Source organism: Bufo gargarizans, chromosome 7 (assembly GCF_014858855.1).
Source record: "Bufo gargarizans isolate SCDJY-AF-19 chromosome 7, ASM1485885v1, whole genome shotgun sequence".
NCBI classification, from domain to species: Eukaryota; Metazoa; Chordata; class Amphibia; order Anura; family Bufonidae; genus Bufo; species Bufo gargarizans.
Window position 1 is genome coordinate 22,273,877 of NC_058086.1, and position 12,518 is coordinate 22,286,394.

General features: G+C 44.2%; 1 protein-coding gene across 1 annotated transcript in view; it reads left to right on the forward strand.

Annotated features, from left to right (window-relative positions):
- Positions 1-12,045, forward strand: part of EFCC1 (EF-hand and coiled-coil domain containing 1) — a 101,842-nt gene extending 89,797 nt beyond the window's left edge. Inside the window, exons 5-9 of the mRNA XM_044302349.1 lie at positions 362-488; positions 3,716-3,881; positions 5,224-5,382; positions 7,618-7,687; positions 10,725-12,045. Of these exons, the coding sequence (XP_044158284.1) occupies positions 362-488; positions 3,716-3,881; positions 5,224-5,382; positions 7,618-7,687; positions 10,725-10,855 (653 nt within the window). The 3' untranslated portion in view covers positions 10,856-12,045. The remainder of the gene's footprint in view (positions 1-361; positions 489-3,715; positions 3,882-5,223; positions 5,383-7,617; positions 7,688-10,724) is intronic.
- The last annotated feature ends 473 nt before the right edge of the window (positions 12,046-12,518 follow it).

Sequence of the window (12,518 nt, forward strand, 5' to 3'; positions counted from 1 at the left end):
GGGTCTATGGCCAATCCGCCCCTGACCTAAGGCTCCCAATCACATGCCAGTTACTAGGCGCCTAGAACTTTTATGGAATGGATGGCAACACAGTCTCGCCACCCTAAGCCCATATTTCATTTGGTTACAGATTTAGCCCATGGGTTACTTTATTCCTTGCCATTAACTACATTGCAGCCTATTTCACTTTTGACTAATACATGCATCGAATGTTTCTCATTGGTTGTTTTTTTTACGTTTCAGGTGATAATAGTGAATATTACATAATCTCCCATACTGAAATATATAGTAACAACATGACATTTACCCCAGTACTGAATCATGCACAGTGACTTCAACATTTAACTATGTGTTATTGTAGCAGAAGATCAGATATTTCGCTCTGTGGAAGGACAAGCAGCATCTGATGAAGAGGAGGACAAGTGGGCCGGGAACCCAACAGATGCAATGCAAGGGCTTCTATCCAGCATCTCATGCTGCACGAGCGGGTATGTCAACTACAGTGCTAAATATCAGATGATACACGCTACTATCTTTGTGTTATATTCTTCATGGGGTTCCAGCAGTTGGACCATCATTATTACAAACTTATCTCCTATGATGTAAATAGTTGATAACCTTCTAGGACCAACCCAAATAAGACCAATGTTGACAGAAGCCTGCCCGTATATTTTTTTTAGTGTAGAAAGAAACCCAAACTTTGTTGGATTTGAACTTATGGGGTTATTCCCATCTCAACCAATGGGGGTATATCGCTAGTATATGCCCCCATTGTCTGATAAGTGTGGGTCCCACCGCTAGGACCTGCACCTACCTCGTAAAAGCAGCCTGCAAAGTCCCGGAGGGCACACCGCACGACTGCCCTCCATTCATTTCTATGTGGCTGCTGAAAGTAGCCGAGCTAGTGCCAGTCGGCCCCATAGAAATTAAAGGGAGCGGTCGCCATGCAAGCGTGGTGCGCTCCCATTCACTTCTATGGGTCCTCCTGCCACCACATTGCTCGCTTCATTCTCGATATAGGTGCAGGTCCCAGCGGTTGCAGGGCACCAATACTAACTGCTGAGCCACCGTGTTGCCCATATTAATGTCATCCTAAGTGACATATTTGCTAATATGTCTTTGTGTAAGTAACCAAAAAGTCTTTGGGTGCGGCAACGTGTGCGGCTCTTTTGATTCATTGATTCAAATAACAGAAGTAGTATATATCCTTAATTTGTTTTCTCTTTTTATGATCCACTTCTGAATTTGGCCTCAAAAACTGCATCAAAGAAGCTGCAAGTGTGGCCATACCCTTCCAGTCCTGAAGGTCTGACCTACTAAATGTGGAAAATAGATGAATAGGGTCTGTTTACTATGTTCTCAGACTGGCTTAAAGGAAATCTGTAAGGCCTCATACACAAGACCGTTGGCTGTTTTACAGCCCGCAAATTGCAGATCTGCAAAACACGGATACTGGTCGTGTGAGTTTCGCATTTTGCGGAATGAAACGTCTGGCCCATAATAAAACTGTCCTACCCTTGTCCGTTATGCAATATATGGAAATAGACATGGAGTAAATTCAGTTTTTCATGCAGCCCCATTGAAGTGAATGGGCTGCAAAAAAACAGCACAGAAACGGAATAAAAATATATTCGTGTGCATGAGCCCTAATGATGATTCTGGCATTTCATTGACAGATTAGAAATTCTGATAGGAAAATGGGTGGTCTGATTGTTTAGGCGACCATATGTCCTGAACTGTATCATTGTCTGTCTACTATGTTCCCCACTGTACTGGTTTCCTTAGAAATACCATCCGTGGGCTAAGTTCACTTCTGCAGCACTTTTCCGAAAAATGAAGAGTTAGATCTGGCTTATGCTGGACACCAATACCCTATAGACTGTGTTAGGGTTTGGAACCTAGAACAAGGGTGCCTAAAGGAACCTCCTCTGCAGAAGTGAAGCCAGCCTAAGAGTGCCAGTACACATTCAGGTTCTTAGCACGTATAGTGGATTTAAAAAAAAAGTGGATCTAGAATCTACCTAAGGCCTCATGCACACGGCCGAGAGCGGACCGTGGAAACCCGGCCGGGATTCCTGCTGACAGCATGAGCGCACGGCGTCATTGGTTGCTATGACCCCGTGTGCTTCATGCAGCCGCTGCTGTACAGTAATACACTATACTAGCAACCAATGACGCTGTGCGCTCATGCTGTCAGCAGGAATCCCGGCCGGGTTTCCACGGTCCGCTCTCGGCTGTGGAACACGGCCGTGTGCATGAGGCCTAAGGCTACTTTCACACTTGCGTTCGGAGCGGATCCGTCTGGTGTCTGCACAGACGGATCAGCTCCTATAATGCAAACAATGGTATCCGTTCAGAACGGATCCGTCTGCATTATATTTCAGAAAAAAGTCTAAGTCCAATTTGTAGTCAGACGGATCCGTCCAGACTTTGCATTGAAAGTCAATGGGGGACGGATCCGTTTGAAATTGCACCATATTGTGTCAACGTCAAACAGATCCGTCCCCATTGACTTACATTGTAAGTCTGGACGGATCCGTTTGCCTCCGCACGGCCAGGAGGACACGAAAACGCTGCAAGCTGCGTTCGGGTGTCCGCCTGCTGAGCGGAACGGAGGCAAAACGGAGCCATACTGATGCATTCTGAGCGGATCCGCATCCACTCAGAATGCATTGGGGCTGTACGGATCCGTTTGGGGCCGCTTGTGAGAGCCTTCAAACGGAACTCACATCCGGAAAGCCCGAACGCAAGTGTGAAAGTAGCCTAATACACTGTCCTTCCTTTTCTGATCCTCACCTGGTCTTGGCTTCAAAATGGCATAAAAAAACATGAACAAAACCTAATCAAAACACTAAATGATACTGGTACCCTCAGGGTACGGCCACACATGGCGTAAATGCTGTGCATTCTCTCCAGCTGAATTTTGTGCAGAAAATCTGCAGCAGTTACAGCACAAGCAAAGTGGATGATATTTCAGAAATTCCACCCAAACACTGTGGAGAAAACCTGCAGCATGTCAGTTTGCGACCTCTTGAGATGTACCAGCATCAATGACACCACAAAAACCATCCCATTTTGCGTGTTTTTTGTGGGGGCGGTTTTTAGCCAGATCTGCTGCAGGAAATATGTGGCTCTACTCTAGGAAGTGATGAGGACCTTTTATTTTACATAAAATGTGGTATAACACTACTATAGCATTTTGGGGGTCATTTACTAGGCTGAGCTACTTCACCCCGCTCACGCCAGGTCTAAAATTGTGGGCATGGGCGGGAAGGAAACAGACTGGGAGGCCCGTCTCATTTACTATTTTCTAGGTCTAAATGTAAGATGGCTCAGAAGCTGTCTTACATTTAGAACTGGCGGAGGATCCGACTAAGGCCGGCGCCTCTTCATAACTTCGGCGTAACCACCGCCAGCTTAGGGGTCTAAAACGCTGGTCTTAATAAATGTGCCCCTTTGTCTGTATTTCAGAAAACTTTACATTCCCATTCATTATCTATTCAGTATCAGAATCTGCTGATATACATAAATTGCGTCTTCTCCCCGGAATATGAAGATGCACCATATATCCACCACAGCTTCTGTGAATGTGTTAGTGTGATGGTTGTATTATGTATTATGCAAGGTTTTATCTTTCTACCTGATATCTCTTTAAATTGGGTAATAAAAGTTAGTGTGGAGCGTGTTACATTCATGTGGGGTTTTCCAATCTCAGGTGCGAGGACAGAAGGATATGGAAGCTCCTGACTGATATTGTTGGAACTGATATTATTGATCCCAGGGATTTACCTGCATTATTGGTGGAAAGGATCTCCAAATTGACTGAAGAGCTGACGGTAAAAGAGCAGGAAATGAGGGATCTAGAACTGCTGATGGAAGAGGTAATTAAAAGTCGCGGTAACTGGTGATCCATCCACAGGTGATGACAGAAGATGTCACCAATATCTGCATCTAACTAGAGCCAGCTGGGACCAAGATAGATGGGTAGTCATTAGCAAGAGGCAATTTAGTTCTATGAAGAAAGTCATACTTTTAAAAGGAGAAACGTTTACCCAGTTGTTCTGTCGTATTTACATAAGGCTCTTCATAACACTGTGCATGCAATAATATTTGTCTATAATTTAGATTTTTACATTGACTAAGAATAACCTTCCAGCCGAAACCTAAAATTCGACTATGCATAACACATGTATAATCAACATATTTAGCTCCTTCTGTTTCTCCCATGCTGCCTCCATTCCTCCAGCCTGCCGCTGTATAAGACTTCACCATGCAGAGAATTGTTTAAAAATCTAAGACTGCCCCCTCTTCATGGGCAATTATCTGGACAACTGGCCCATGTAAAGGTACCAAGGTTCACCCAATGAATGAGCAAATGCTCTTTCATCGGGTGAAAAGCATAGCTGATGTGGACACCAAAATTATTGATTCTGGGCAGCAGATTGCCCTGGATCTGCTGCCCAGAAACATGGAATCAGTATGGGCCCAAGCGATTGCAATAACAATTACTAAGAGTTCTTTCACACTAGTGGCAGAGGACAGCCTGTCGGATCTGTCTTGCCGCAAGTTCACGTATGCCTCCGTACTGCCGCTCCATCTCCACTGACTATAATGGGGGTGGAGTTACGGCGGCAGAACGGCAGCGCATGCCGAGAGGCATCCGGACTAAAAGTACTGCGTGCTGCCACCGGAACTCCACCCCCGCCCCCCATTATAGTCAATGGGGACGGAGCAGGCAGTCCGGTGGCACAGGTGAACTAGCGGCAGGACAGATCCAACAGGCTGTTCACCCGCCAGGAACAGCCTGCCGGAGTCCCCTGCTGCTAGTGTGAAACTAGCCTAATCCTCATACAGCGGATGTGATTGCTGCATGTAGCTTTAACGTCCTCTGAAAAGCAGGCAATTATTGGGAATGAATGGTTTGTTCCCAATAATTGCCTGCTCAGCTAGTTCATGTAATGGCCTTTATTGGCCTATCTGCTCGTATATTTCTAGAGACGTTAGATAAATGTTTGTGGTTCTGCAAGTTTTGCTGGTATCTGTTGACAATCTGATCTACTGTGTGTATGCCCAAAAGTATGCCCACTGTGCATGTTTACGTGGTGTGAGCTCCCTGTTTCTAGTCATGTCTGTATTAAGGTTCCACTGTTCATCACGAACTGTGTTTGATCTCTCTTATTGCCGTGTTAACCTTACACTAAGCTATTCATTCCATTTTGCTAGACCAAGGATCCATTGATTGATGAACTTGAAAGAAAAGATGAAGAGATTGAGCTATTAAGGTTAGACCTTCAGATGTTGGAGACAGAGAGGGTTCGCCTTTCCCTAGTAGAGGAAAAACTTCTTGATGTTCTACAGATTCTTCAACAGCTAGGGGATCTGGTAAGAGATTGGTCATTTTAGTACACAGCAATTCAATTTGTCTCATCACAGCAACCCATTTTCAGATTAAAGCCAGGGATTAGATAATCACTGTGGGTCCAGCTTCAGAAACCTTCAGAGATAAGTTGATATCCACCACAGGAACCACAGAAGGCAACCATTCAAATAAATGCACAGTAGAGGGTGGAGATATGGCAATTTTTTGAAATAGTACTCCTGGTACATTGCTATAAAAGAAGAGACCAAAGCAGGGTCAACTTTGCCTCAGGTGGGAAGCATTACCTATGGGACACATGGTAATAAGTTTTTTTTAATATATATACATTTTATTACAAAGTTAATGACCAAAATACATGCAATTTGGGGATTTTTACCGATACTTTTTTTACCAGCACTCGATTTTATTTATCCTGTTTTTCCTTATTTGTGCTGTTTTTTTTTTTTTTTTTTTTAAAGTTTCTCATCTCCACACAAAGAAAACTGAACAGATGTTTTTATTATGTTGTGATATGTCAAAACGCCAAGTCTATTCTTGGTCTACACTAATATTTACTGCCTTTGATTTACTCACTTAACAAGTCTGGCAAGACTTCCGGAGACTTCAAGACTTCCGAATAGCCATTGGTAGGACATCTGAATGAGAAAGCCCAATTCCTAGATGCTTTCATTCGAAGCAGCTGTCAATGGAGAATGGCAGGTCTACAGGACCAATCAGAAGCCGTCACAAACGTGTAGATTTAACATAGGAGCACAGATTGAAGAATGAATGCTATGGAAATTCTGAAGAAGAGCGAGAAATATCCAAATATGAAACACTTCTCCACTAGGATTTGGACTTCATCCATTTTAAACTCCAAGACTCTGTTGACCCCAGTTTGTCGTTTATTAGCATTTTATATATTTTCATAGTCTATCGTCAAGGATAATTCAAATATTCTGGCAATCCTCCACCTCCCTTCGCTGTGACTTTCTCACTCATTCTTTATGAATATGTATGCGTGTGATTCTCTAGAAGCGCTGAGTTGGAAATAAATATTTTCCTTTTAAATATAAGTAATGACATGGAGCGAAGCTGAAGGATCCGAAGACAATGGCAGACCATTTACCGCGGGGACACGCTGTAAATACAGTGGCAGATCTTTTCTCCAGGACGTTTCATGGAAATGAGACGTTACCTAATGGGAACTACGAAATAACACATTTTAATACCTCCCTATCTATGCAGCAGACTTGTTAGCATTCACAAGCATTTAGTAATCCATTCACTTCACTGAAAAAACACATTTAGGTAATATATAAAGGGCATTTCATGCTTGTAACTGTGTATATTAAACCAAAGAACAAGTTTACTGCCAGTCTGGCGGTTTTATGTGGCGGGTAGGCACTGCCCACCTTTCATCGGAAAGAAATATTTCACCTGTCATCACTATAACCAGCGTAAATGAGATAACATTTTATGTTTTTATTGCTATTGCTGCCTGTTTATATTAGATAAGATCAAAGCTTCCGTGAGTTGTTTTATTGTTCTAATACATAGAAGTTATTGCTCAAAAGGTAGAATAGTAACGGCATTAAAGGGGTTGTCTCTTCAGCAAATAGCATTTAGCACGTAGACAAAGTCAAAGGGGTTTTATATTGATGACCTATCCTCAGGATAGCTCCAGGGGTGCACCTAGCCTTTCTGCTCCCTGAGGCAAAAACTGAAACAGCACAATAAAAGCGCTCATTGCCCATGGCCGTTTTGCTTCCCCCCTCTTGCCCCTACCTGGTGCTGCCTGAGGCGATCACCTCACCTGGCCTCATTGGTGGTGCACCCCTGGATTGGTCATCAATATCTGAATGGTTGGGGTCCGGCACCCGACACTCCCGCCGACCATCTGGAGTCCGGCACCCGGCACTTGTGACCATTGGAAAACTCATGGAAAATAAATGTGAACAGAGATTTACATTGCCTGCTTTCTAGTTCTGCTTTATTGTATTAAATACGTGTGTGAAGTTTAGCAAATCAGCAAAAGGTTCTGTAATGGTATAACAAGCCCAAACAAGCCGTTCCCGATGAATCTTGCAGTATAGTATAATCTATGCAGCGCTCGTTATATTGTGCATATGCCATTGTGTACCTGCTCCCATAAATCAGAACGCTGCTATTTGCATTCTGCATGCTGCTTGTATCCTGCGCTTCTCCGTGATTGATTGTCACAGGTCACTCATTTCACTTGTACACGTTTATTTTAGCAAATACCGCATCAGGAATTGGGAAGAGTCCTATTAAACACCCTGGAAAGATGTAGAGAACCGCAGAATGGTATGAAAATGGATATATTTCTAGAGATGATTTTTCCATACTGAAAATAACACTATTGAGTTGGATTGATATAGTGACAGTACTGCTATTGTTATGTTTAAAGGGGTTATCCAACCCCAATAATGTCCCCACAGAGTGTACTTACCTTCCTCCCAGGCACCCGCGTCGCTCCTGATGTCCGCCGCTGCATCTTCCCGTCGCGCGATCAAAACATCCAGCGACAGTGTGAGGGTGGGAGGGAATGGGGGTCAGCCAATAGCAGGCCGCAACGGGAACTAGCATCAGGACAGGGAGATGCAGCGGCAGCCATGCGGTCATCAGGAGTGACGAGGGTGCTGAGGAGTGAGGTAAGTAGAACCTGTGCGAGAGGCCCGGGTATTTGGGGGGCAGACATTTTTGGGGTTGGATAACCCCTTTAATGATAATACCATCTAGTTATTCTGTGTAGATTCTAGCAATGACAGCAGCTTGGAAGAATATATTCTAGGACGTGTGATTTTCAGATTTTTTTAAAAAGCTGCAGTAGATAAATCAGCTCAAGAATCTAACTATGCCCACATTCCCACTTACTTTAAAAAATAATCTAAGTAAAGTACTTGCAAAATGTTGCAAGTTATTTATGTAAATGATCACAAAAAGTCGCAAAGGCCTATTATGCGACTGTTTGAAGCAAGAATTAGAGTACAGGGCGTGATAAATTCCCTAACAACCTTTACAGACATGTTTTTCATTGCTTTAATGCATCTCAAATTAAAATTAAAATAGTGCCTAAGCAGAATTATGTCTCCATGGTTACAGACTATAAACAAATCCCGTCTGATGCCTGTATAGTCTTTAAAGGGAACCTGTCGCCTGGATTTTGTGTATATAGCTGAGGACATGGGTTGCTAGATCGCTGCTAGCCAGGGGCGTAGCTATAGGGGGTGCAGAGGTAGCAGTCGCTACCGGGTCCAGGAGCCTGAGGGGGCCCAAAGACCCTTGTGCTGCATAAGAAGACACACAAAGCACTGAGGGAAGGGGGGCCCAAGCCTAACTCTTGCACCAGGGCCCATGAGCCTTTAGCTACGCCCCTGCCGCTAGCACATCTGCAATACCCAGTCCCCATAGCTCTGTGTGCTTTTATTGTGTAAAAAAAACGATTTGATACATATGCAAATTACCTGAGAGGAGTCCTGTCCCTGACTCATCTCACAGACAGGACTTATCTCAGGCTAATTTGCATATGTATCAAATCGTTGTTTTTTTTGCACAATAAAAGCACACAGAGCTATGGGGACTGGATATTGCGGATGTGCTAGCGGCCATCTAGCAACCCATGTCCTTCAGCTCTATACACAGAATCCCGGTGACAGGTTCCCTTTAACTTTTCACCTGTTTCAAGATAATAAAAAGTGCAAGATGATCAGCTTTGAAAAATAAAAAAAGACTGTGGTGTTTCTCTCAGTTCCTGCAATTTTTTATTTTTATTTAAAGCTGTCCTCTTGTAGCATTTATCTTGGGATATCTTAAAAGAGACAAAAAGGTAAGGAAGGACATAACTGTACCAAATGTAGGATAGCAGGAAGCAGGGAACAATAGAGTATGGCTGCAGGATTAGACTATACAGGGTTTGTTTGTAGTCTGTCACCACAGAGACACATAAGTCTGCCTGGAAGCTGTGTACACAAAACTGTAGGATATATTTATTAAAGACAATTTACAGTTACTTGATTTTATATTTTAGATGTAAATGGACTGCAACTTTCTTAAAGAGGTACTCCCATCTGAGACAATGGGGGCATATCGCTAGGATATGTCCCCATTGTCTGATAGGTGCAGGTCCTACCTCTGGGACCTGCACCTATTTCGAGAATGAAGCGGAGAAAGTGATGGCTGGTGGTTACTGGGTTTCCCCGGGTCCGGCTACCACCAAGCGCTTTCCCCCATAGTAGTGAATGGGAGCACACTGTGCTTGTGTGGCCACCGCTCCTATTCATTTCTCTGGGGTCAACAGAAATAGCCGAGCCAGCGCTCGGCTATTTTCGGCAGCCCCATAGAAATGAATGGAGGGCAGCCGCGCGTGCACAGTGTGCCCTCCGGGACTTTGCCGGCTGCCTTTATGAGATAGACATATCCTAGAGATATGCCCCCATTGTCTGAGATGGGAATACCGCTTTCATAGGTACATATGTTTCTGGCACAGTAACTTATTATGATAGGTCACCTGTAAACGCAGTGGCGGCTGCCAGTCTTCAGCTGCCTGAGCTGGAAAGTAAAATGCCCTCCCCTTCATAAAGTTGGCACACAAGTTAGCAATTTTTTAATGGTGGAAGTCTCACCCCTGATTACCTAGCAACCCTTCCAAAACTGGACATAGTCTAAAACAATATTCAATCTTGGTACCCAGACATAATAACATCTCTAAGCAGGCTCAGACTGGTCCACAGAGGTACAGGTGAATCCCCCGGTGGGCCCATGAGCAGGATGGGGCCCTATTCCACCACCACCTGCACAAGTGACACATGGCACAGTAGAGCTACTGCATACAGATAGGCAGCGTGCAGCACCTCCACCAGCCTATGTTCTTATAAAAACTGGGTGCATTATTTAACAAACCACCCAGTTTATTATTATAGATGCATCAGCTTGCTGAGATGACTTCTAGGTTTGGAGGTAGGGGAGCCCTATTCTCATTTCCTAGGGACCCATCTTCTTGACGGGACCCCCACAATCAATCATCTTGTAGCGTCTTGCTGCTGCAGGCGCCGTGTGAGGAGGTCATATCTGCGTCTGTGCAGTGGGCCCCAGAATACATTTTACTGGTGGGCCTTAGGCATCCCAGTCCAACACTGCCTCTAAACAATGCCAATTAGAAGCGGTAACGTGAGGCATGCTGTGCTCCTGCCACAGTTTTCTTTATTGCGTGAATGGCTAAATTATTTTCACCGGTTATAGATTTTTATCTCGGAATAAACAAATACTTGACACAAATGTATGAAAAGCAGCCGTTAATCACTAATGTCAGTGCTATCTAACTTTTGTCCTTTTGTTTTTTTAGGAAAGGAACATATCTTTGGTGTTTTGGACACTTTATACCATGAATTATCTGTCTGTGAATTACTTCATCACCAGCACAATGAAGGAGATAGCGGGCAGTCCTTGGCCGGTTCCCTAGTTGTATCTTGTTGAACAACAGCGCCATCTATGGGTCATCCGTGACAGTGCATCTCAGAGGAGCATGAAAACTATCTGGATGCCCTGAGACAGACTGTGAGTGAACTGGATTGGATGACAAGGAGAAACCAGCACTAATCCATCTCCCCAAGCTATACTCCACAAGCTGGATCACACAGAGCCGGAGCATTTGCTTGACTGTTTCCGGGCAAAGCAGCCCAAGAAGAGCCCAGACAATGAGCACATGAAACATTTTCATTGGTTGATACAGACCCCAAAAAAAATTAAATTAATTTTTTACCTGCAGATGGCCCATGTGCCTGAAAGGAATTCATCAGTTAGCACTGCCAATGACTGCCATATGGGAACAAGTTAAAATGTGAACAATTAAAATAAAAATATAGCAATGAAATGCCAGATTTCCCCCGACTAGGGGCCCCTGACTGTGATATTGCAGAGAGGACAGCATAGCCATTTATTGTTCAACAGTGTACTCATCCAGAACCAGTGGCGTAGCAAGAAATTATTGGGCCCCACAGCAAATTTTTGAATGGGCCCCCCCCCCCTCCGCCAGTAATTTTTTCGCAACCCCTTCCTTTCATGCCGCCCCCATTCTCATGACTAGTAAAGAGATCGCTCGCTCAGACCAGGCCCGACAGCTGTTCCATCCGATTTCTACACTGTCTATACTGCCACTGTATTTAATTTCATTGTGTAATACTGTTGAGGGGGACCTGACCAAATCCTATAGTCCTCCTTCTCCTGGAGGGGCCCCTTCTGGGTCAGGGCCCCAAAGCAGCCGCTTCCCCTGCTTTCCCTATAGCTACGCCCCTGTCCAGGACTAATACTGGTGATGGTGTGTGACAAAAAAATCAATTCATTTCACAAATCGCTCTGTCTAATGGAGCAGTGAAAAGATAACATTATATATTACAATATACTTCCCAAAAGCATTTGTTTATGCTTTAAGAATTACTCCCCAATATACTTATTAATGTGTAAAAACGTATTGTATGAAATTGTAAATATCGGTAAATTATCTTTTTTTTAGATAATTCTTCTGTCAAGGCCTGTGCAGAAAACAGCTTAAATCACCTGTCAATCTGGAGGACCTGACACATCCATGCAGAACATTGATTTCAGTGTAATACTTAAAGGGCATCTGTCAGCAGTTTTGTCCCTATGACACTGGCTGACCTGTTACATGTGCGCTTGGCAGCTGAAGACATCTGTGTTGCTCCCATGTTCATATGTGCCCGCATTACTGAGAAAAATGATGTTTTAATATATGCAAATTAGCCTCTAGGAGCAACGGGGGCGTTAGCATTACACCTAGAGGCTCTGCTCTCTCTGCAACTGCCTCACTCTCTCCACTGTGATTGACAGGACCAGGTCTGAGTATGTTTTCACTGCCTGGTCCTGTCAATCAAAGTGGAGAGGGTGCGGCGGTTGCAGAGAGAGCAGAGCCTCTAGGTGTAATGGTGACGCCCCCGTTGCTCCTAGAGGCTCATTTGCATATATTAAAACATCATTTTTCTCAGTAATGCAGACACATATGAACATGGGACCAGCACAGATGTCTTCAGCTGCCAAGTGCACATGTAACAGGTCAGCCAGTGTCATAGGTACAGATCTGCTGACAGATGCCCTTTAAAGGGGTTCCCTGACAGGCCAGATG